Here is a 27,137-nt window from a genome sequence, read left to right as displayed (position 1 = left end):
ATTTCGAAACTATACAGCACTTTTTATCGTTAAGCTTAATATTTACGAAAGTAATCTGTATTTTTCGGACATTCATGTTAAACACAAGTATACTTAAAAATATTAAATTCAAATAAAATAACGAAAAAATTTTAGGTGTCTACCGCCAATTCATAAAGTTTATAAATGATACATAACTTACGCTACATCAAGTAAAACAAAAACCAACACAAGTAAACATCAGTGCAGGTTATCAAATATTCTCTTTTACTCACACCATAAGTGTTAGGTAAACACATTATGTTATAAGTAATTTGTTGTTATTCATTTCCACATATGGAGAATTCAATAAAATAGAAACATATAATAAGAGCTAAGAGAAAAGCAACAGACAACAAGTTATAATAAAAATTAGACATGTCTCAATATGTATTGCACTGAACATCTAAGATATATATGAATAAATCATATTGTCATTCGTGTTGTGAATTAATTATATTACTATTATAAAATTTGCATTTCCAAATAAAAACTAAATCGTGTTAATTCTTTTTCATGCAATTCTGTGTGGACATAGTTATATATTTAGTATATTAGAAGTACCACACAAATAACAGCACCTTATGGACTGTCAGTTATTAATGAATTTTAATACTCTACTACACCCACAAAAAAGCAAAGCTAGCTCTTCAATGCATTTTCGCGTATGTGAATACGTGCATGCTTCAAAAGATTTCTCGAATCCGCGAAACATCTTTCACAAACATCGCATTTGAATGGCTTCTCGCCTGTATGTAAGCGAGCATGGATTTTAAGATAAGCAGACTGAGAGAAACCCTTTCCACAGACATCACATTTAAATGGCCTTTCACCGGTGTGTAAACGTGCATGCCTCTGCAGTTCTCCCGACTGCAAGAAACGCTTTTCACAAAAATCACATTTTAGCGGCTTCTGACCTGTATGTTGGTATGCGTGTCTCTGGAGACCACCCGATCGCGAAAATGATTTTCCACATACATCGCATTTGAAGGGCTTCTCGCCTGTATGTTGGCGCACATGGTTTTTCAAATGTCCCGGTCGAGAAAAACATTTTTCACAAACATGACATTTGAATGGCTTTGCCCCAGTGTGCTGGCGAGCATGAATTTTAAGGTAACCTGGATCTGAGAAACACTTTCCACACAGATCACATTTAAAAGGTTTTTCGCCTGTGTGCAAGCGTGCATGCCGTATCAGGCTCCCCAACTGCGAAAAACACTTTTCACACACGTCACATTTGTAAGGTTTATCGCCTGTATGTTGGCGTGCGTGTACTTTGAGATACTCTGAATGCGAGAAACATTTCCCACAGACAGCGCACTTTAATGGTTTTTCTCCTGTGTGATGACGTTCATGTTTCTTTATATTCGAGAGTTGTCTGAAACTCTTGCCACATACATTGCACTGATATGGCTTTTCCCCAGTATGTCTGCGTAAATGAATTTTCAGTTCGCATTTCCTTATAAATCTCTTATCACAGGTATCACACTTGAATGGTTTTTCACCAGTGTGGTTCAGCGAGTGCTGTTTTAGAGCGTTCAATACTGAGAAACACTTTCCGCATTCGTCACATTTGATGGCTTTGTCGCCGGTATGAGTCCTCAAATGACTTTTGAGAGACCGAGAGTTTGCTAAAATCTTGCCACAAATATTACATTTAATTGAACTGTTGCCAGCGTTATGCTGAAATGAAGATTCAGGTTCGCTGTGATGATCTTTCAAGTTGTCTTTACACGTGGGAAATTTTTCGGAATTATAGGAATGATTAGAACTTTCACTGGCAGGGTCCTCTGAGTATATAACACTGTCAGGAATCTGACCCAACGTCTCGTATCCTTCAGATGTTACACTGTCGTACTGTGATGACTCTTTGTCTTCAGTATCTGAAATGCTATGAAAATGTACCATCAGTTAATAAACTAATCAGAGGCATGGGGTAAAATTTGTTATACAAATATTAAGAAAAAAGAAATTGTACAACACTAGAAATGAATAGCTTCTGTAAGGAACTGACACGTATGTTGAATAATAATAATAATAATAATAATAATAATAATAATAATAATAATAATAATAATAATAATAATAATAATAATAATAACAATAATAATAATAATAATAATAATAATAATAATAATTTATTTATTTAGAATACTGACGTGCAAAACAACAGCACAGGGTCAATTACAGTTTAGAACAAGAAACAAAACAAAACAAAACAGAAGAAATGATATGAGAATGAATGATAGAAATGGCAGTGAGACAGAATACAATCAATATAATTGTCATAATAATAATAATAATAATAATAATAATAATAATAATAATAATAATAATAATAATAATAATAATAACAATAATAATAATAATAATAATAATAATAATAATTTATTTATTTAGAATACTGACGTGCAAAACAACAGCACAGGGTCAATTACAGTTTAGAACAAGAAACAAAACAAAACAAAACAGAAGAAATGATATGAGAATGAATGATAGAAATGGCAGTGAGACAGAATACAATCAATATAATTGTCATAATAATAATAATAATAATAATAATAATAATAATAATAATAATAATTCTTTATTTTTTACTGGCAGAGTTAAGGCCATAGGGCCTTCTCTTACACTATACCAGGTCACAAAAGTATACAAGTAGTGAAAATTTAACAAGTTAAAAAACAGAGTACTAATATATTATAAAAAATAATAATAATAGCAAAATAAAATCGATACTAAACAACACGAAAATAATACCATAATAGAAAGAAAGTAAAGTACATTGGAATACAGTAAAAGCAACTCATTTAGTACAAATAGTTAATATGGAAAAGGTAAGGAAGAATATAACAAAATGGAATGTAATAAAATAATAATAAGAAAGGAAAGAAATACAAAAATTAAATAAAATTCACAATAAAAAGGGTATGATAACAAATTCATCTGCTGATCAAGAGAACAAATAGCGGAAATGAAGGAAAAGAAATGTATGTCTTTACAAAACTATCGCAGAGAAAAGGACTTATAACTGAAAGGAATCTGAATTGAAAAAGTGCATTTTCTTCATGACAAATCGCTTAATATCTATTGCATTCTAATATTACAGCATTTATCAATGCAGAAATAGATTAGTTGAATGCTGTGTCACCAATATAATATCCTTCATCAGAATTCCAAAATTACAATAGCATTATATTTTGGTGCAAATTGATTTTGAAATGAGAAGGTTATGGAATATATTTATCGCATGCCATAAAGAAATTACATTAATATAAAGAAGCGCCACTACATTACATCAGAAATATTATACACAACATATACTTCAGAAAATTAAGATTTCAAGTTATCATGGCATTCTGAATACCGCAACGTACATTTTTACGGCACTGTTTTCTTTCGAAATATAAACTGAAAACAGACGAAAGAAAACTGCATTACAAGGAATGAAGTGTGATAATGAAAGAAATAATTTTAGGTAAATGTGAAGGAACATAACAGCAACTTGAGAAAAGACCTAAACCAAGTTTGGAATACGCAGTCATACAATACAGAAGTCCAATCAATATTATCTCACTGCTCAGTGGTAGTGACTGTCCATGCAAAGGTAGTATGTTCCCCTATGAAAGATACTGAGGTTACAAAAGAACAATGCGGCATTCAAAATGGCTGGACATTTCGAGGAGAGACTGACATTAGAATGAAAATATGGTAATTATGCAGAACAACTACAGAAGCGATTTCGTTATTTTTGGTGGTTTGGTAGTGTTTAGTATTGAATTTCGTTTATTAGTACGTGTACCAGTACATTATGCGTAGGTCAGATATGATTGAGGTAGAGTAGATTTTTTTTAAATATGAAGAAGAATTGAACTTGGTTTTTTTCTCATGTTGAGAAGACTATGTTGTTCAGTGCATAACTTTTAATGTATTGTGATTTGATTGGCTGAAGTGTTGTGTGTTCTTATTGGGTGATGTTTCTTCCAGTATGATTGAATGGTTGTGGTTAAGTGATTGCTGTTTGTTACGAGCTAGAATTTCTCTTAAGTCGTTGGCTGTATGATTGTAGTTTGTCGTAGTTGGTGCGTGTATTATTCTCCTCTTGCAGGTGGTCTATCGCTGTGAGTTGTAATGGATGTAGAATTTCGTTCTTTATCTGTATAGAGTTGAGAGAGGAGGATATTGTAGACTATTTCGTGAATCACGGTAATATTAAGAACTGCATGATTTGCAAAGTGTGTTGCCACGAGTTCAGAGCAAATAAGACGGATCTGAACTTCCGTTGTGGGAGATTATACCAGAAGTATGCGAAACGGAAGAAACTTGGCCGTTGTGGTACATTTCTGGCACGTAGTAAACTTAGTGTTGTGGACGTTTTTCGTTTGGTTGCGTCATTGGATATTTGGAAGAATATATTTTTAAGTGTAAATATCTAATGGAAGAGAGAATGTGTGCATTCTTTAGAGCAGCTGCAGCCCTGTATCCTCCGAATTATTAATGTAAGGTTCATCATGTCTGACATTGTTTGACGAATTTGTGAATTGATTCAGTCTTTGTGTGGCTATTTTGGTTAGGTTAGGATAGGTTAGTTTAGGTTATTGCTGCTCATATTTGTCCTCTTGAAAAAGGAGTGAAAATTAAGGTTTTTGATAAAAAAATATTACATTAAGTTTTTGCGGTTTACGTTCTTTTCCTACTTTTGTTTTTAAGTTTCGTTTGAAAAAGGGTATAAAAATGTTGGGTTTTGGGAAGAATAAAATTTAAAATCGCTTCTGTAGCTGTTATGCATAATTACCGAAAATATAATACATTTCCAACAGGAAGAAATGAAGAGTCGCTCACTGCACTCACCTGCCATCTTCGTGTGCTGTTACTTCCAGCTTTGGCTCATCCTTCACTCCGTCCAAATCATACGATCCTTCCTGGAAAGCAGAGCAAATGAAACTCTGAGATATCGCAACGTTAGCTGGACAAGTATCTATCGATATTGTATCGTTCATGAAAATAGACTATTTTAGACTTAAGAGAACACATATTGGGGTACATTTTCATGGCGTTCTCTTGCTCTCCATGCTAAAATAACTTGAACTTTGTTGCAGGAATGATGCAGGACATTATGAAAACCAGACGGAAGACAATCACTCTCTATCCACTGAGTTGTGATGATAGTGAGACATGATGACCACTAATGATTTCATTCCAATTTGAGAATTGAGACATATATTCAATATTTAAAAAAGAACTCCAAGAAACAGAACAATTATTATGATAATAAGTCGTGTATAAATTCCTGACTACTAATCATTTCATATGTCTGCATAACAATACAATGTTACACAGCTACGTCAAAGTTTCGTCATTATTTTATTACGAAAAGTAACAGAATAACTGGAACTCTCTATTACATGTGATAGTGTGCGCTAGTGCGCCGCGCTAAGTATCGATAGTACAACTGGGCCTGATCGACTACCACGCCACATTTTGATCAAAGAGTAAAGCTGCAGCAACATTATTCTAATTATTCTGTTCTTACAAGGCAACCATCATCATAAAATGACAATCGATACGAACAGCTGTTAGAGAGGCGGACATTTTTGCTTCAACAAAAGATTTCGTGTAGTATAACCACCCATGTATAGTTACAGCCTGTTTATACATCCATCGCTTATGCATGGTTTATTAGTAACGTTTTCTGTCTCAACTCTGCTTAAGTCTCGTATAAAAATTATACACGGTTTATTAGTTAGACTACAAGAAGATTTGATGCCCACTAGCAGATACTTACCTAAATTGCAATTATTTTAATTTTAAAACTTAAATCGAATTAAACGTCCGAATGGAATTACAATTTAGAACACATTGTGAGAAATGCAATGGCTTTCTCATAATGTCAAAAGGCACTGAAGGTGTACAATTGTATAGAAGTCCAGCATACCAGAAACTACACTCACCTCAACTTCACACTTCACCATAGCAAAATTAAATGGCACTGGATTTTCCTGAAATTTCATCTGTGGTGTGAGATCATAGCTTTGGTCTACGCATTCCTCCTTTATCCCAGTCAAACGTGGATTCGATAAATTTCCATCCTGCAAAATATACAGAGAAGTGATCAGTGAGTACCACCATATATTACGGTCTGTGTTAGAAGTCTGAAAGTAATAAAAGAAAGAGATAAAGGAATTGCCTGGGTCACTGGCTGAGAAGAAATAGCATTCTGAAGGATGCACGGAAGGAATGGTGAATAGAAGAGAAATTTGGGACACAAGAAGATATCATAGGTAGGAAACAGAAAGTCGAAATCAATGCAACTATGAAATCAGCCTCGACATGGGGAATAATTAATAATGGAGTTCCTAAAGGATCAAAATTAGGTCCCCTACTTTTTCCAGTGTTTATAAATGATCTTGCCCCCCTAATAAAAGATGTAGGTCATCCCATATTATTTGCAGATGACACAAGTATAGTAATTACAGCCAATAACTCCAACACATTCCAATCTTCAACAGAGGAAATTCTCTTAAAAATATGTGACTGGTTCTCAGTCAATAAATTAGTATTAAATTCTAACAAAACTAACATAATTCACTTACATCCTGTCCAAATTCAACTTCGCAAATAACTAGCGCAATAGTTAACAACAGATCCCTATTAGAAACAACGACAATTAAATTTCTTGGCTTAAAAATCGACAATGTGTTAAATTGGAAAAATTATATTAAAGAAATTACCCCCAAACTAAATTCAACATGTTTTGCTATTAGATCTATACAAAAAATAGTAAATATAAATACCTTAAAAAGAATATACTTTGCATACTTCCACTCGGTAATGAGTTTTGGAATAATATTCTGGGGAAATTCCACAGATAGTAACAGTAAATTCCTATTAAAAAAAAAGAGTAATTAGAATAACAGTAGGTGCCAAATCTAGGAAATCGTGTAGGAATATTTAAAAAAAAAAAACTACAAATAATGCCCATGGCTTGTCAGTATATCTTTTCATTAATAATCTTCCTCGTATGTAATGGTGAAAACTTTGTAACTAATTCAACAGTTCATAGCATAAATACACGACAAAAAATGACTTACAAACTCCATCAGCAAGTCTATCGTGCTATCAAAAAGGAGTGCGTTATATGGCAGTAAAAATGTTTAATAGCCTCCCTATCGATATAAAAAATGAAACTCAAAACATAAGATTATTTAGGGTCAAATTAAAGAAGTATCTAATTTCTCACGCCTTCTATTCTGTAGGTGAATTCATGACATTCAATAACACTTCATGAAATTGATACTAGAACTATGTGTTGTACTAGTAGACTATATTGTAAATCTCGTCTGTATATATTTCATCTAGACTGTGACTATAAATTAACACTTTACAATAGTATTAAGTTTTTTTGACTTGTTCCATATTTTAGCTGTAAGCAATGTATGAATACCTTGGAATGTTAATAAATACAATACAATACAATCAGATGACTCACGACATTAACATGTACGGATTGTATGTGGAGACTAAAATGAAAGCAGAAAATAGGTTAGATTATTGAATGCTGGGTTTTCCGTAAAAGATCTACCTTTGGACAGAAAATTCTGAATGAATAAATGCGTTAGAAGTTCATGACAAGTATTACAAGCTCCATTCTGTCTTTATGGCAATAGTTACAATGGAAGCCAGTTTTTAATATCAGCTTACAATGACTGAAAAACACAATACTTCCTTTTGAAAATAGAATTAGATATAGGGTGGTTGCACCAATGAATGACCGGATCCAGTAAATGTCCATTTTGTAAAAAATCTGTTTAAAATAGGAGTTAGGGTTGCAAAAACCAATCTGAAACTCCGAATTACAAAAGATGAACTATGTTTTGAAATATTCTTTCTCAGTGGTTACTCAGAATCCCGTAACTGAGTATAAAATATGACAGTTATCTTCAGGTGTGCATCAAATGTGCAATTCTGCTTGCACTCCTAATAAGGTAAGACTAATGACAACGATTCATATAGCAGCCTTTTGAAGCAATTAGTCGTTATTTTTCGTAGATATTAAACAAGGATTTAATTATATAGGTATTTAAATAATTATGTCAGTAAAAAAGTTAATTCTGACAAAAAAGCTGCATAAATAACGTGGCTGGTCATTCACTGGATCTGAATAATGGGTCTCCCCAATGAATGGCTACTATGATCATTTACTGGTGATATCGTCATATGCGTTATTTTTATTTCTGAGCACGAAATTCAAAATATGTGACTGTAGTTTCATATGTATGTGGTAATGAATGACTGAAAAACAAACTCGTACTAGTAAATGACCATGGTTCAAAGTTGAGTGGTAATTCACTGGAGGCTAGAGACATTTACTAGTTCATGTTCAAATGAGTTTAAATTAACAATTGAAATCCTTTAAATTAATTTTTCTGCAAATCAGCCCAAAATGGCGCATGAAGGAAATAAAACGAAGAAAACATACGGATGTTTTCAATATAGCGAAGGAGATCTCTATGCAGCTGTAGAGGCAATACGTAGAAATCAAATCAGTACCAATACGGCTAGCAAAGAATATAACAATTCCAAAAGCTACTTTAATAAATAAATAACATGGAAATGTACCATTGGAGCGAAAAATGGGTGCCACAGCTACATTAACGAAAGAAGAAGAAGGCCGGTTCGAAAATTGGATTACTGCTGAAGCCAAATTGGAGTCACCATGCATCCCAACGAACTTAAAGACTCAGTTCAGAAAGTTATGAAAGACATTAAACGAAATAACCCATTTAATGGTGGTCGCCCAGCTGGAATTTTTTCTAAAAAGACATCCTTTTGTGACAATAAAGAATACAGAAGTTATATTCAGAGCTTTGGATATCATCCAGAGGAATCCTCTGGTTCCAATTAATCATATATTTGTAAATATTCAGAGAAAATATTGCAATAGTAGAAGATACTCATGTCAATTTTTTGGTTCCTAATAATAGTGAATCTGTAGATTCTCATAGAAGTGAAGCAATGAATTTTGAAGAATGTTGTGATGGAAATAATATGGAGAATGGATGTGCTGAAACAAATAGAATTACTGGAAATGGAATCCAGAGTATTATTCCAAGTGATGTCTTCGACAAAGAAGTATTATTAATGATATAATTGTTGCAGAACCATCTGAGATTGGAAACATTTAAAGTAATATGGAGATTGAAAATGGGATCCAAAGTATCAGCCCAAGCAATGATGTTGATGGAAGTTGTATTAATAAACTAAATGCTATAGGACCATCAAGTAATGTGACACGAGAAACTGTTTGAAAAAGTAATTTTCATTAGCCAAAAATAGAAGAAAATAATGATAATGAAATAATACAAAAAGAACACCTCCTGATGTTCCATTTGCTGTAACTTCTAAAGAGTGGAAAGAGTATTATGATAAAAGAAAAATAAAAGAAGAGAAGTAAAACGTGAAGAAACAACGCAAAGAAAGAAAGAGAAAGAAACTACAAAGAAGAGAACTCTGAGACAAACAAAAAAAAAAAAAAAAAAACTGAGAGCGAAAGAGAAATTCACTCAGGTGTAATGTCACTTGTACCTGACACTGATTCAGGAAACATTGACTTTTTCAAAGTAATGTATAGGCCTAGTTCTTAACCTAGTGTTATCACTACATTAGAAGAAGTTAGCTATCGCAAAAACTAGTATGTTATTGTGAAATATAAAGGAACATATTTTTCAGGGGTAGTGATGAAAACGGATAAAACAGAATCAGAAGTGAAAGTTGTGGAAAGATGTGCACTGGATACTTGGAAGTGGCCAAATGAAATTGACCAAATATAGTAGAAACATCGTAACATTGTCGCAAAAATTAGTACGCATACATTAGCATAAAAATATATATTATTTATTCAGTGCTTGAAATAAATTTCTAAATTAAAAATAATTGAACAGCTTAACTTTGATATAGGCAGCCTATCAAAAGCAATTACTTATGTACATTTTACAAAATTATTCTTACAATGTAGCCTCTTGCGAGTAATTATAAAAAAATTTTTAATGATCATGGAAAATCAAACCGTTATACATTCATTTAAACTATTCTTGAATATTAATCAATTTTTCAAGAAATTTATATTTTTTTCCAGTTCTTAAATTTAAAATTATTCGACCGAAAACCATAATAGTAACCACATAATATGAAGTACACAATGATATTATCATTGCACAGAGCTCCAAAGCACAGTCTATCATATTCCAATTATTCATCATTTGCCATTTGCGGTCATTCACTAGTACTCATCTGGTCAACTACTGGAACAATATGGTCATTCACTAGTGATTTTTAAATCATAAAAATATGATGCCATAAATTTAACCAATATGAGAGAAAAATTAAAATTCACTCATTAAATGAGTAGTGCGGGTCTTCAGAAACCAGCGAAGCCTCTTACTTATGTCCAATGCCTATTTTTATAAGTGGTTATATTCAAATATTCTTATCAAGGTGCTTGATTGGTCATTCACTAGTGCAACTACCCTATAACAACATGTGTAAAATGTAACTGATGTTGTATAGTAGAGCTTATTCACATATATGTTTGGACAAGTTGCATTTGATTTGGGTATTATATTACCACCTTCAGCTCTACCTGGAGGCAGTGCCGGATTTAGGTCTGGGCAATCTAGGCAGTTGCGTAGGGTGGCGGCATTTTCTCTTTCTTTCTCTTCTTCTTTTTTTTTTCCTTTTTATTCTCATTTTACAGTGAAATTTGTTTTCAAACACTTGTTGGTAAATCTTTTCTTAAGTTTGTTCTTGAACACGCTGTGGAAGTCGGATATTGTTTTCTTATTGCATTGTCATGGATGTGACGAGAGTAAAAGGAAAGTGTGCAACTGCATAGTCACATTATAATGCCGATATCACGTTATTATCTATAAACTAGAATGCATTGTTGAAAATCAAATTGGATATGTTTGTTACATTATTGCTATGAATAGCAACCACAACTCTTTGTCATATTTCCAATATAACAATACCATTTAATCATATTCCAGGTGTACGGTATATAATTAGATACGAAAGGTTTATTCCGCAAAAAGTTGGAGTTTATTTTTAAATTTACATTATACTTTCTATCGAAGCAATAAATAATTTCAAGAAAAAATTGTTCAGAGGCCGGGTATTGATCCCGGGACCCTTCGCTTAGCACACAAATGCTCTAGCAACTGAGCTACTCCAGGAACTATACCTGACACCGTCACAATTTTTCCTTTATATTCACACAACTCAAATGGGCTGACAAGACGCCAGAACTCTACTTTGAGTGCACACAATTCTGTGTGACTTAAATTGTGGCTTTCTGTTAACGTACCACCAGTAACGAATGTATTATGCAAATCTGGCTTTCAGGTAGTAGCTCCCTGTAAAGCAGGTTTGAATAATTTCAAGGAAAAATTGTTCTGGAGCCGGGTGTTGTGTATAGTTCCTGGGGTAGCTCAGTCGGTGGAGCATTCGTGCGCTAAGCGAAGGGTCCTGGGATCGATACTCGGTCCCGGAACAATTTTTCCTTGAAATTATTCAAACCTGCTTCACTGGGAGGTACTACCTGAAAGCCAGATTTGCATGAAGTAAGAAATACTCGTAATAATTATACAATCAAAACACCAATGCTTAAAGTAAACCACTGCTTGCCTTTCACAAATAAATTTTGTTTCAACAATGAATAAGTTTGAATATATTTCTTTGCATAGAGTCTGATGTGCAACACACTCTTATTAAAAATTGAAACAAAATAGAAAAAAGAGAAAGAAAAAAAGAGAAATTGAAAATAAGGTGTGAAAGTAGCTTGAAATTAACTAACAACAATATTCTGTAAAATATGATAACAAATAATTCTGTATTTAGAGACATTCAAATTGAAAATATCAAGATTCGGATGAGGATGCAATTTATTGTTTAATTGTAACATTTGAAAAACTGGGGAATATTTGTGAGATTTAGTATTTGGCTTCGGTATGAAAAATAAATTTCGAAATTTTGTACGAAGCTTAGATGCATATAATATTATATAATAAAATAAACCAACATAGTCGAACTTACTGTTAATAATTTTATAAATAAACATTAAAGATTGACAATTTCGTTTAATTTGCTAACTGGTAAAATGGAAATGTTGAAGCATTGTAGCGTAACTCTCATAAGTAGGATAATTATTATAAAGTATGTAATATAACCAATTTAGAATTTTTTTTTTCACTTTTCTCTAGTAACAGAATATATTTGTCAGTAACTGGATTCAAAATAACCGCAGCATACTTTAATTTAGATCGAACAATGGAATTATACAAAATTATTATAATTATGACTTGAAATTTACAAGAATTTCTCACAACAAAACCTAAATTTTCTGCCGGTAAAAATTTTGCCTCTATTTTATATGAAAATTTAATTGTATTTTTCAATTTAGAAAAGGTCATATGTATACACTCATTAATATTAAATAACAATTTATTATTAGTATTCCAAATATGTATGATTAAAATTTTCAAAAATTTAATCACATGTTTCCTTAATGGGATAAGATAGAAAAAAAAACTATTTTCACAGCTTATTCTGTGTTCTTTTACGACTAAGACAGTGAAAGAGATATTGTTTTAACATAAAAACTGTGTGTCAAGGAATAAAAAAAACAATTCAATTTCAATTTTAGCTTTAAAAAATAGCTGCCATGGCCTACCAAAAGTATTTGAGGGTTCATTTTGTGTGAAAATCCTTAATTATGTGCCAACTAATCAAAGATAAAAAGAGTTTTTAAAATTTGAATAAAAACTGCAAATTTTCTCTCCAAGAGAGATAAGTTTCTTAATGCACTAACGGACATAGACTAATTTGGCAAGCTAAGTATTAATTAAAAGATGGATTTCTTCCATACAGTTTATTGTTATACATGTCCTATACAGAAAGTAGATAGTAATGACTTGTAATTCACCTCTGAGAAAGGTTTCTTTTCTTCTGTATCTGTGCTACCAGTTGATTGAACAGCCAATGGATCGACCTCTGATTCCATCTCAATCACATCCATCAGAACTGAAACTGGAGTTCAAACAATTCACATTAATTTGCAAAATGCAATTTAGTAGAAAGGGTTTGTTATGATAGACAGGTTACAACACATTTTTTTCTGACAATTCGGAAGAAGTTCCGAATTAAATGCTTTTATGCAATATGATGGATTATTTTCAGTATTATTGGGTAAACTGACCCTGCAGAATTCTTCTGTTAAAAATAACAGCCCACTCCTGAATCGATAGCCATTAAGTTTGGAGTGATTTGTGTATCTGTGTGCGTCTGTTTCAAATACGAATTATATTAATGGCTACAGGATATAGAAAAATTCTTCTATTCTGCAGGTACTATTTTACATTTGTTTATGAATGTCAGGTATTGGATGATGATAATATAACATTCATTATCAGCTATGTGTAAGCAGTATCTAATATTTGTTTCGGAATATGTATGATAAGAACTTTCTTATGTTAAATATTAACGAACCTTGTTAACATGTTTCGACCTATTTTCGGTCATCTTCGGAACTGGTCGTTGTTGGTCCTGGTGCCTCTTGTTTCCTGTGTGGGTGCGTTCGTAGTGTAGAGTCAAAGAGTGTGTGTGTTTTGAAGTTGAGTTGTATGTTGAGAATATCGTTGGGGTACCAATGAACCAACAGGATTACAACGAAGAACTAAACACAATCAAATACATAGCACAAGAAAACGGATACAACCCCAACATAATACGTGAGACAAAACAAAACCACAAAAAACAGAAGAATACAACACAAACACAAGAACACAAAAAATACATCACACTAACATACGAAAACAAAAACACACATAAAATTGCATCAAGAAATTAAACTACAACATCGCATACAGAACAAATAACACTCTACAAAACCATCTCAGCACACAAACAACACAAACAAATACAACCACACAGGCGTATACAAACTCAAATGTAACACCTGCAACAAGTTCTACATAGAACAGATAGGCAGATCATTTCAAACACGTTACAAAGAACACATCACAGCCATAACAAAATTACAAAACACATCACAAATGCCAACCACACCTACACAGACATCAACACAGACATGGAAATACTGCACATCCAACCAAAAAGCCAGAAACTCAACACACTAGAACAATATGAAATATACAGACACACGAAAACACACCCCAACGATATTCTCAACACACAACTCAACTTCAAAACACATACACTCTTTGACTCTACACTACTAACACACCCACACAGGAAACAAGAGGCGCCAAGACCAGTTCCGAAGATGACCGAAAATAGGTCGAAACATGTTAACAAGGTACGTTAATATTTAACACAAGAAACTTGTTATCATACATATTCCGAAGTGATACAGTGTTAAAAGTTGTGTAATCAAGATGTATAATATCTGTGTCATAATACTTCTAATCGGAAGTACAGTCTTATGACTCAAGTATTGTGAATGCTTCGACATAATTTTCGTATTTTCTTGAGCTACTGCTTAAAGATTATCAAATAAAATGTTTGTTGCCCCACGTTCCACCATGATCAGTCAGTAGTCGACGCTGTAATTTCGTTCACTGAAATTGCAAGGGTATATTGACCCAATCACAATAATGTGTTAAACTAGAAAACAAATTATTGACAGCCACTGTAACGGTGATAAATATTATACTAAGTGTACACATAATAAAATTATTCTCCAAAGAGAACTCATATACAAATTCAAGCTTAAGAACAACACATTTCAGTTAAGGGTAACTGTCTATTCAACCTACAAGAAATATTTTTGACACAACTAATTTCTCCCGTTTTAGTACTATCTTAAAAAAAATTCTGCTTAGAGTCCTTTGAACTGCATGTTCTGCATTGATTGAGATCAAATGTGCCGTGCTTTACATTTCAGGATAACTGAGGGGCGAAAAATTAAATTAAATGCTGTTTCCTTCGATTAAAGTGTAGCAAACTTAATAGGTTGCTGCTTTGGAAATTACATACTTTTCAAAATTAGGGCAGCTTTCACAAGTCTCCCTTTAAGATATTCTGTCCTTTTCGAAAATATCAAGGATGTTGGAAGTAAGAAGAAAAACAAAGGATCGCGAAGGGTTGAAATGCTGGGATCATTAATTGAACAAACCACGAAATGCCATGGTATTAGTTGCCTCATGAGTGATGCATTATTGGTGTCACTTATGAGGTTAAAAGCTAACCTATCTTTGACAGCTGACCTACGTAAACGAGAACCTTCGGTAATTCGGTAGAAAACATTGGTCAATATGACGGACATGCAGGATCAGTAATAGGTCAGATTTGGTTTAATAATAATAATAATAATAATAATAATAATAATAATAATAATAATAATAATAATAATAATAATAATCGGTATTCGTTAATAATGTTTCAATATTTTCTAACATTACTGGTACATCAATATATTTGTATGTGATGATTCACAAGAAATCTGTCCACACCTGTGCAGTAACTGTCAGCGCGTCTGGCCGCCAAACCAGGTGGCCAGGGTTCGAATCCCGGTCGGGGCAAGTTACCTGGTTGAGGTTTTTCCGGGGTTTTCCCTCAACCCAATACGAGCAAATGCTGGGTAACTTTCGGTGCTGGACCCCGGACTCATTTCACCGGCATTATCACCTTGATTTCATTCAGACACTAAATAACCTAGATGTTGATACAGTGTCGTAAAATAACACAATAAAATAAAAACAATAAAATTCACAAGGAATCTTGTTTAGGTGTAGGAATAGACATAAAATAAATACCTATATATCATGTTTGCAGTCTTAATTAGTTTGGGTGTTCATGTAAGGATGAAATAAATCTAATCTAGAATTGTAATATAATATTTCCAACTCTTTTCTAACTCGAACTCGTATTATTTTTTTCAGTTTGTTAAATAAAGACGCTGTATCAATTATTCAGTTATTTATTATTAGTTGGCGACATGAGACCGCGGATTCGCCATAGATTACCTAACAATCGCCTTAAAGTTAAAAAAACTCAATCAGGTATTCAGCCCAATCGGGAATCGAACCTACGACCGAGCGCAACTCTGGATCGGCAGGCAAGTGCCTTAGTCGACTGAGCTACGCCAGTAGCTTACTTGTATTGGGCACGTGAAGAGTCAAATTGTCTAGTGCTAGCATTGACGTAAATTACTCATTTAAACAGTGTCTGCAACTGAATATGATATTTCTCGACTCTAGTAAAACACAAGTATGCCTTCCACTAGAGGACACTCATTTCAAGCTTAAAAATAAATTACAATTAATTGTAACAGACTTTGTATGGCAAGCAAGACATATTATGACCCCTGTGTTCCTGAAAGCTTTCTAACATTCCAGACAAAGTCGGTATTAATCTGAAAAATCATGTTCTGAATTACTGCCTGTGAGACTTTCCTCTAAACTTCAACACATTGACTTTATTAAGGGTAGTTTTTGTCCTGGACATCGTGTATATATATCACTATGTATAAAAGCAAAGTAAATTTCAATTGTTAAAGAAGTTGCGCAAGAACTCTTTTCCTTGTACACTAACGTTCAAACAACACTGACCTTACTAATCGATAGTGATCGATAATTTGTTGCTGCAAGCACAGTCTAGTATATACAGTCGCGGAGATCAATACGTAGTAAATATGCAAACATTAGGTAGTTGCTCACCACTAGGATCGCTAATATCGCCTCATTACAGGCAGTGCAAAATAGTACCGTCACAGTCTATTGTTTCTATCACCCTCAAAACTCAAGCTTCGTGACTGTATATAGTAGACTGTGGTGTAAGTGTGACTTCTTTAGTTATTACTTCTATGGATAGATGGCGAAGATAATAATGTTGCCAATCGCACATAACCACATTATAGAAATATATTTTTCATTCCACTGTACAAATTGTAAAATAACACTGGGTTTAGCTGGGAATCGCTGATATTGTCAATACTTAATATACATAATCATTTTCCCTAACACTTTTTAAACTGTCCCAATATTGAGAACTAGCGCAACTTTTACAAAGTTTGTCAATTTTTTTTATATCTTTGGAATATGCATGGTAAGAACTTTGTGTTAAATATTAACGTACCTTGTTAACATGTTCCGACCTAATTTCGGTCATCTTCGGAACTGGTCGTTGTTGGTCTTGGCTCCTCGTTTCCTGTTTGGGTGCGTTCGTAATGTAGAGTCAAAGAGTGTATGTGTTTTGAAATTGAGTTGTGTGTTGAGAATATCGTTGGGGTGTGTTTTCGTGTGTATGTATATTTCATATTGTTCTAGTGTGTTGAGTTTCTGGCTTTTTTGGTTGGATACATACACTCTTTGACTCTACACTACGAACGCACCCACACAGGAAACAAGAGGCGCCAAGACCAACAACGACCAGTTCCGAAGATGACCGAAAATAGGACGAAACATGTTAACAAGGTACGTTAATATTTAACACAAGAAAGTTCTTATCATACATAGTCCGAAGTTATACAGTGTTAAAAGTTGTGTAATCAAGATGCATTATCTTTTTGGTTCTGACCATCGAATTATATAGTATATAGCTTGTTGGTTCTGACCATAGTTCTGACTTATCCCGTGGTTGGAAAGTTCGCTTACACGATCATAAAATCATAGGTCAGGTCCTTAAAAGCCAGTTTACATGTATCGAATCAGATGTATTTGATGTTGGAATAACATAAATGTATTAAGATATATGGATCATATGAGGAAACAAAGAGGGAGGCAGGAAATAGGAAAGACTGGAAAACGTTGGATTTGCAGTGAAAGACGTATCCTTGGGCAGAACACGAACGAATGATTGAATAAATGAAACAACATTAAATTTTATTTATTTTCTATTTATAAGAAAAACTTCATTTTTTTCACTATCCTGTCAGATTACTGTTAGAGTGACTAGTTGTGAATAATAGGGTGCGGATTGTATTTTTATGTAAAGAGGAAATATTTAAATTATGTGAAAGATAAAACTGGGACATGTCTAAAAAACTTGTTTAACAAAACCCAGAAATTTTATTATATATGGAATTTTTAAAGAGAAATTGTAGTCAACATTTACCTATGCTTGAATCTTAGCTGAATGGAGGACAAGGCCTGCTAGCTGTAACTCAGCCAGGGGATATAAAACTATTAGTACCAAAGGCGTACAGTAACAGACAAATATATGTTGAAATGTCCGAACATAGGATAAGCTTGTCGCTATATCCACACTAATATAAGTCGCATTGCTTAAAAAACAAGAATGTATTCCTCCTACATATTATCTTAAAACACTATAAAATTACATTACAAAATTACTGTCATGAACAATTTGAAAACACTCACTGTATCATAAATTATATTGGCTTGGTACATAAGTTAGTAGCGGTTTTCTGTACTTCCATTTATCTGCTTACATATTTCCATAGCAACCAAGTATTTATTTATGCTACGAACTGATGTACTAATCCAATGTATAGAACCAATATTCAACTCGGATAAAAGTGAACAATTTGATACTAGCACGTACCAGTATTACAAGATTTCCCTCTCATGTCTCATATCTTTGTTGATCAATTCAGAGAAACATAAATGTCTCAATAATTGAGCTGTTTAGAGCAGAAGTGGTGTAAGTCAAAAATGGATAATGAGAGTTAAAGTAAACATTCCGTAAAATAAAGCGCAAAATAGCAATTAATATTCAATTTATTAAACTATTAGTAGTCTGTGGAGAGCAAGAAGGACATATTAATTGCTACTTTGCGCTGTATCTTACAGAATTTTTAATTTACACCTCATTACCAAATTTTGACTTACATCACTTTTGCTCAGAATGGCTCAATTCATAGTTTTCTGCCTATTTTCAAATATATAAACCACAAACAATGTACTCGTTTAACTTTATAATTATTCTTGGTTGCTATAGTGTTAAATATGTATGACATCAATCTCAGACTTGTAGTCTTGATATTTCCTTGCACATGCCCAGAGGTGTCCCGATATAAAGAACTTTCAAGAACCATCACATGCGAACAGGTCCACATCTCCATGTTGGCGCGCATGCTTTTTCAGATTTTGAGACTTCGCGAAAAACTTTCCGCACACATCGCATCGGAACGGTTTTTCGCCAGAATGGAGTCGTCCGTGAGATTTGAGATTTTGTAATTGGGAAAAACGCTTCGCACAGATCTTGCATTCGAAAGGCTTCTCCCCAGAATGTACGCGTGTATGAATCTTTAAAGATGTTGACAAAGCGAAACACTTTCCACATATATTGCACTTAAAAGGCTTCTCGCCTGTGTGGACGCGTACATGTTTCCTCAAGAACCCGGAATTCGAAAACATCTTTTCACAGAAACAGCACTTAAAAGTTTTTTCACCGGTGTGCATGCGAGAATGGCTTTTGAGAGATCCTAACTCCGAAAAACACTTTCCACACACATCGCACACGAATGGTTTCTCGCCTGTGTGCTGTCTGGAATGGCCTTTGAGATGGCCAGCACGCGTGAAACATTTTCCACATACCTGACATTTGAAAGGTTTCTCACCAGAGTGAACTAGCATATGCCTCCTTACACCTTGAGCACGTGAGAAACACTTTCCACAAACATCGCACTTGAACGGGGATTCCCCTGTGTGGAGTAGTGCGTGGCTCTTGAGGTACGCAGAACGTGAAAAACACATTTCACATACTTCGCATTTGAATGGTTTCTCTCCAGTGTGATAATTAGCATGACTTTTGAGATCTGAAGAACGCGAAAAACTTTTATCACAAACATCGCATTGGAATCTCTTCTCACCTGTGTGCAGGCGTTCATGGCACTTCATGCTTCCAGAGCAAGTAAAAGATTTTTCACAAAAATCACATTTGAATGGTTTTTCGCCTGTGTGCTGACGTACATGAATTTTTAGATCTCCAGAACGAGGGAAACATTTCTCACAAACATCACATTTAAATGGTTTTTCGCCCGTATGAAGGCGAACGTGATTTTTCAGAAGTTCCGAACGCCTGAAACTGTTCCCACAAACGTCGCATTTGAAAGGCTTTTCGCCAGTATGGAGTCGTACATGGCACTTGAGAGTTCCCATCTCAGAGAAAGACTTTCCGCAGACATCACATTTGAATGGTTTGTCGCCTGTGTGGAGGCGAAAATGGTTCTTTAGATGTTCAGAACGCTTGAAACACTTTCCACAATCGTCACATTTGAATCGTTTCTCATTCTTGTCCTGAGATTTCAGAGACACCGAATTAGCTATATTACATTTGTTTGAGCTGTGAACAGTTTTAGCGGGAAGTTTTTGGCTATGCGGCCGTGAGTGTACATTGTTTTTCGTTGTGGACAGCTGGTTACACCTTGGGCGTTCAACAGAATTTACGCCGGCAGGTTTCTCAGAGACATCGGAATTTTCGCGTGTTTCTCGGACAGTCAAATGTTCTTCATTTGCAATATCGTCGGAATGCGATGATCCTCTATTCTGATATGTAGCTCCAATGCTACGATGAAAATGCTTCCTTAGTTTATATAAAGAACAAGATAACATAATAAAAATAACCATCAAGATATATATATATATATATATATATATATATATATATAAGTTGTGTCATGTACTTAATTGAATTGATATATAATTAATTAAGTTGATATGTAATTATTAAGCTGATATGTAAAATAATTAAGATGATATGTAATTAATTAAGACGATATGTAATTTAGTTGATATGTAAATTGATTAAGATGATGTGTAATTAAGTTGGAATGTAATTAATTAAGGGGATATGTAATTATTTAAATTGCCAATAGTTGGATGAAATAGCAGTATTTATAAGTTAGATTTACTTTTGCTAATCGTAGGCGTTATTATAGAATAGTTTTTAATTATAGTCCTAGGTTTATTAAATCTACTATTTATATATTTACGTTTATTTTATTTTATTTCATGTAATTGTAATTATTGTATATTATATATCACTGCCACCGGGTGTATACCCAATTGTAGTGTTAATAAATACATACATACATACATAAATACATACAATCATATTTTGATATTACAAGTGAGTAGTAATTGCATTTATTTTAGAATAAAAGAATTTCCAATTGTGCTAATAAGAAAATACATAAATAAAGAAGGTAATAACTATGTAAATAACCAAATGAAAAACTTAACTCATATAAATTCGAAGGAAAATTTAAAAGTAAAGTCAACACAAATTAAGTGATGAGACATTGGCTACGTTATGTTACAGATATGTAAATTGGATATGAATTTACGCAACGAAATCATTTCGTCTTTAAAAATGAGATAGCAGTGGCAGCAATAGTACAAGTGCTGGCAAGAGTAATAACATAATTACTATTCAATCACATTAACATTTCTCTTTGAGAGGTAAGGAATGCGAACTACAAGAATTAGGTTCGGTGGACTGGAGTTGATCAGACTTTTTTCCTACACGTCCACGTGTTTCAACTGAACTAGTCATATCAAGCACAAACTGGAGATACATTTGAACATTACTACACTCACCTCTGAGTCAAGAATTCATAATCCTCCGTCTTTACTTCAAGTGTATCCTCCTCTTTTACTGTAACTGCGTCATATGCATCTTCCTGAAAATAACACACATTATGACTGAGAAAGTTAATGCAGGGATACTGATGGGTAAAGCATAGTAGATTTTTCTGTCTTGTTCTGATATACCATTGCATCCCGTCGAATTCTACTGTTTACTTATAATCTACTGATGAAAATACCATTATACAATAAAATCCCTCGTAACAGGCACCCAAATAACCGGCTATACCAAAACAGAGGCATATATGGCTGGGAGGGTGGGAAGTCTAAGTCTGCCAGATTGCTATAGCCTAGACCAGCGGTGGCGAAAATGTAATCGTGCGCCGAGCCACTGTGTAAGCTGCAAAGTGCATAGCACCTATGGAGGGAGGCGGACACCCGAAGGGGAAGGGAAGCAACTGTCTGACTTATTAACGCATTTTCACTTTTTTATGTCAAGCACTTAAATATAATTTTATACAGTATAAGGCTACAAACTAATGTTTAGTACGTGTAACGAAGAAAGAAATGAACAATAAATGAACAATATCACAACCTAAAATTAACTGTCTTCAGAATGTCTCTGCGATAAAGTTTCAAAATCAGGAATTATGTCACTTACTGCCAGTCGTAGTTGATCACGAAGGTATTTGTCGGTCTGTCGTGATCTAAATTCGGTTTTTACTATTTTAATTGTTGAAAATAATCGTAAGTTGTAGCGAACATGGCTTCAACAGAGCAAGCGAAAGAACGAAGCTTTGGATATTTATTTTTTGGCAAAGATTTGAAAGTTCAACATTTGTCAAGTCCTTACATCTAGCTTTCATTTGACATCACATAGTAAAACAGTGAGTTCAAATTGAAGAGCTAACCGTATTATTTGTACATCGGCTGAAAAAGGGTCGATGTACAGAGATGATGATGATGATGATGATGATGATGATGACAATAACACTTAACCTTTTAATGTTTCATCAGTAACATGTAGTATAATGCCGTTTTATGTTACACAACCGTTTTCCTCGTAATACTTGTGAACAAATCATACATTTAATATTCTCATCATAACCACCTTTCAAATTTGAGTTTCCTGCCTACTTACAGTGTGATTTTTTTTTCAAAACTACTGCGCTACGTTCACTGATCCCTAGTAACTGTAGAAGAATTTTATTTTCCCTATATTTGTGTTGCTCCACTAAGATGGCCGATGTTGTTGTGTATAGTTGGAGTGTGGAAGACTCGCTACGTGTTTTTATTTCCGTTGTATGCTAAAATATCACAGTTACATAAGTTTCTATTTGATATTATTTGTCTTTCGGTGTTTAGAAGATATTTCAGTAACAAGATTGTAATTTCTCCGATACATGTGGTGTCAATATAGAAATAATGGTGGTTTAAAAACGTGACCACTACGCAAACAGGGTAGATATGCTTACCATATCCAACAAAATGTTGCATTTTTGTGTCAGCTTATTCATCATGGCTACAAGGAAGAGATGGTTGGTGACAATCACAAAGTGTTTTTGACAACTTTTTCACAGGTTCGAATCTGATGATCTCTAAGGCAGCAAAATATCTATGCATGTGGTACAGTTAGACATGGGCGTATTGGTTTACCACACGACGAAAGAAGAGACCGCGACATGAAACGTGGTGAGAGTGATAGCCACACGTCATATGCTGGAGTGTCCAGCTCAAGTGGAAGGATAGAAGGTCCATTCTTTTCCTTTATTATTACCACTCAACACATGTGAAGTGGCGTTTTGCCTTAATGAAACCAAAAACTGTTTCCTTTTGTATCATTCACAATAAGTCTGAAAACATCGTGTTCTGCAGTACTGCATAGTGGTTTTACCATGAAACCACCCATTTTCTGTGTAAAAAATGGAAGTTTTTTAAAATGTGAGGCAACTCTCTTAGACAAATAAAAGTTTAATTTCATTGCAAACACAATTTTTTATTTCCTTCCCAAATGCGTGTATCGAAGGGTTACTGAGGAAAATCCACACAGTTTTTATGTTTATTCAGTTACGAGCAACTGATAGAAAAATAAGCTTCACATGGCTGCAATTCAACATCTGGCACCATGAAATACGAACTTTTTTTGTATATACCGGTATTTATTCAATTATCCGGAAAAATCTGGTATCCGGAACTAGCCTGGTCCCTCTGGTGCCGGATAACAGGGATTCTACGTTAGCTATGCGTCCAGTTATACTGGATTATGGAAGGCTTTCGTATGTGACTTGCCAAGAGATATTACTCACCTTAAACTCACACTTCTCTACAGGAAGAGTATTTTGGTCTTGAATTTCCTCTATTTTCACGTCGCATGACAGAGCACAGTTCGAGTTCTTGCCCTCCACTGTTCTCCAAGAAACATGCGATGTCAAATTCCCTTCCTGTGGAACACACAAGTATAAAAAAATGTAATTCATTGCTGTTTCTATTGGTTTATTTTACAAAGCTTTATGAACTGCGATGGTTATCTAGTGTCTAAGTGAAATGAAGGCGATAGTGCCAGCGAAAATACTGCAGGGTCCAGCGCTGAAAGGTACCAACATTTGCTTTTAAAAAAACCTCAACCAGGTAACCTCTCCCAACCAGAATTTGAAACCAGGCCTGCTCGTTTCACGGTCAGACATGGTAACCGTTACTCCATGAAACTAGAACCTCATGAAGTACTATAAGCTCCTAACGTAAAAATGGCTATAAACGGAAAATTTCTGAGAAAAAAAAACAAAATAAACTACTTTTCACAACGGTACAGCAAATTATACTTCTATAATAATAATAATAATAATAATAATAATAATAATAATAATAATAATAATAATAATAACATAAGACACACTAATAAAAAAGGCAAAACAAAAACAGAACAAACCAACACAAACACCACGTGAGAATAAATACACAACATTAACATATCACAATACCAATACCCACAAAATTGCAACTTCATTCAGAAAACTAAAATACAAGATAGCATACAAAACAAATAACACAACACAGAAATATCTAAATAATCACATTAAACATTCAAATAAATATAATTCAACTGCAGTTTACAAACTAAAATGCAATAGTTGCCCACATTTTTACATAGGACAGACAGGAAGATCCTTTCATGCAAGATATAATGAACATATTAAAGCTATAACCAAACCTTACATTACATCAAATTATGCAGACCACATTATCGACAATAATCATGACTACAGTAATATAGAAACAGATATGGAAATTTTACACATCACACCAAAAAGTTCACAATTAAACATCCTAGAACAAGACGAAATATATAAACATACAATAACATATCCACAGCATATACTTCACACACAATTACAGTTCAATACCCACACATTATTCGACGTCATGATACATAGCACACAAACAACCAGCCCCCACCATAAGAGCAACACACCCCCACCCTACAACCAACAAATGCACATCGCAGAATTCAAAATCACTAGTAGTTCAGGAGACACTGATGAAGACGTGACATCACGTCGAAACAGGCCGTCCTTTTTTTTTTTAATTTTAACACTTTTTAACGTGTGACTAAGTAATTTTATGTTTTTAATAATAATAATAATAATAATAATAATAATAATAATAATAATAAAACTTTATTTATACTGGCAGAATTAAGACCATAGGGCCTTCTCTTACACTCTACCAGGTAACAAAGTATACAAGCAGTTAAAATTTAACAAAAAGTTAAAGAACAGAATTACAAAATAATAATGATAATAGCATAATAAATCGACACTAAACAACATGAAAATAATACCATAATAGAAAAAAAAAACACATTGGAATATAGTGAAACCAACTCATTTAGTACAAATGGTTAATATGGAAAAACGTAAGGAAGAATATAACAAAATGGAATGTAATAAAATAATAAAAAAGAAAAGAAATACGAAAATTAAATACAATTCACAATGAAAAAGATATGATAATAAATTCGTCTGGTGATCAAGAGAACAAAAAGGGGAAAGGGAGAAAAAAAGATATTTTTATATTTTAGAAAACTATCGCAGGGAAAAGGGCTTATAACTGAAAGGAATCAGAATTGAAAAAACACAATTTTAATTTATTTTTGAAACTAGACAATGTCCGACAGTCTCGACATGTTGTGGTAGAGAGTTCCAGAGATGAGCTGCAGAGACGGTAAAAGATGAAGAGTAGAAGGATGTTCTGTGTTTAGGAATGGAGAGTGTGATATGGTGTTGTAAGCGATTATCTATTTCGTGATATGAGGACAAATGTTGAAAACGAGAAGCTAAAGTAGCTAGGGTTAGAATTTTGAAGAAAATTGAAGAGTAAAGTGAGAGAGTGAATAGTTCTTCGCTCTTTGAGACACACCCAGGACAGCATATTTACGATGCAAATAAATCGAAGACATGCATTATGAACAAGCTGCAGTCTTCCTGTCAGTCTCCTCTATCTGTACCTATCTACAATCAAGTTTATATACAAATCATAGTAAAAGCCTGAACAAATCGAACCTAAATTTTCACTGATCCTCGATCTAAAGAAAACTCTCTTTCTATGTACTGCATATACCTGTACATGAAAGGCATACGAAAACCATGAACAAACCAAAGTTATGCTGTCACTGATCCTGGACCTAATGAAAACTCATCTATACTGTTTTCGCTGTAAGACAAATCCTAATGTAAACACAAGCACGTTGCTGTCATACCCGTGATTGGCTCTCAGTCGAAACACTCACACGACGCAGGAAAATATAGTTCCGCATTTGGAAACAATAATCTTGTATTATTCGGAAAAAAAATTGCATTCTAGTTGTTAAATACGATTAAACATTTAACTTCACTTGTATGTAAAACGCTATGTAAAAGAAAAGCTACTTTTATATTTTGTTATTTACTATGAACGCGGATGAATACCAAGAGTACTACCGAGATAGTCTCTTCTTGTAACAAGCTGGCATCACTTGAGCTCGTAGTTGTTCACTTAAGCACATGGTATTGTAATATGGCTTCTGCACCCGAGAAGGAATAATCCTTTGTCTGGTAGCGATTGACCTTACAAATGTAAGTTTAAAATAATTTAATTACAGTAATTATAAAGCAAAACTTTCCTAAGCAAACTAATGCATAGTAGTGAGGTTAGGTCTACTTGACGAGTAACGGGAAATGTTTAACATGAAACAGAATGTACAACATTGGGCGGGATCACGTACTGAGAATCTATGGCGCCACACTGCGGCCAATGAAGCTTCACTTCAATCACGTGATAATGTTTACATTAGGATTTTTCTTACAGCGAAAAGATTATATTCCATAGTTATACAATTTGCACAAATACACTATCGAATAATATGCTTTGTCTTAAAAAAATAAGCAGTTCTTCAATTTCAACAATGGTTCCTTCGAAAATGTCAAAACCGCCAACTCTTAATTAATTAACTTACATATTCAAACACTTGAGATTAAAATTGGTGCCCAATGACCAACTAGCCATCGAAAAAGTAGA

General features: G+C 33.8%; 1 protein-coding gene across 3 annotated transcripts; it reads right to left on the bottom strand.

Moving 5' to 3' along the window:
- Positions 1-500: 500 nt before the first annotated feature.
- Positions 501-24,018, bottom strand: LOC138691947 (zinc finger protein ZFP2-like). 3 transcript variants are annotated; one of them, XM_069814610.1, is made up of 6 exons: positions 23,891-24,018; positions 21,597-21,679; positions 12,998-13,101; positions 5,970-6,107; positions 4,870-4,940; positions 501-1,909 (listed from the first exon to the last, which is right to left on the bottom strand). In XM_069814610.1, the coding sequence occupies exons 3-6, from the start codon at positions 13,088-13,090 to the stop codon at positions 661-663; spliced, it is 1,551 nt and encodes a 516-aa protein (XP_069670711.1). In that variant the 5' UTR covers positions 13,091-13,101; positions 21,597-21,679; positions 23,891-24,018; the 3' UTR covers positions 501-660. The 3 variants fall into 3 exon arrangements, with proteins under 3 accessions (XP_069670711.1, XP_069670712.1, XP_069670713.1); XM_069814611.1 differs by lacking the exons at positions 21,597-21,679; positions 23,891-24,018 and adding an exon at positions 14,850-14,926; XM_069814612.1 differs by lacking the exons at positions 21,597-21,679; positions 23,891-24,018 and adding an exon at positions 13,561-13,903.
- Positions 24,019-27,137: the final 3,119 nt, after the last annotated feature.

The sequence above is a fragment of the Periplaneta americana genome, chromosome 16, assembly GCF_040183065.1.
Source record: "Periplaneta americana isolate PAMFEO1 chromosome 16, P.americana_PAMFEO1_priV1, whole genome shotgun sequence".
Classification (NCBI taxonomy): Eukaryota; Metazoa; Arthropoda; class Insecta; order Blattodea; family Blattidae; genus Periplaneta; species Periplaneta americana.
Note: the sequence above shows the minus strand (reverse complement) of the source record. Positions and strands in the feature narration are given on the sequence as shown.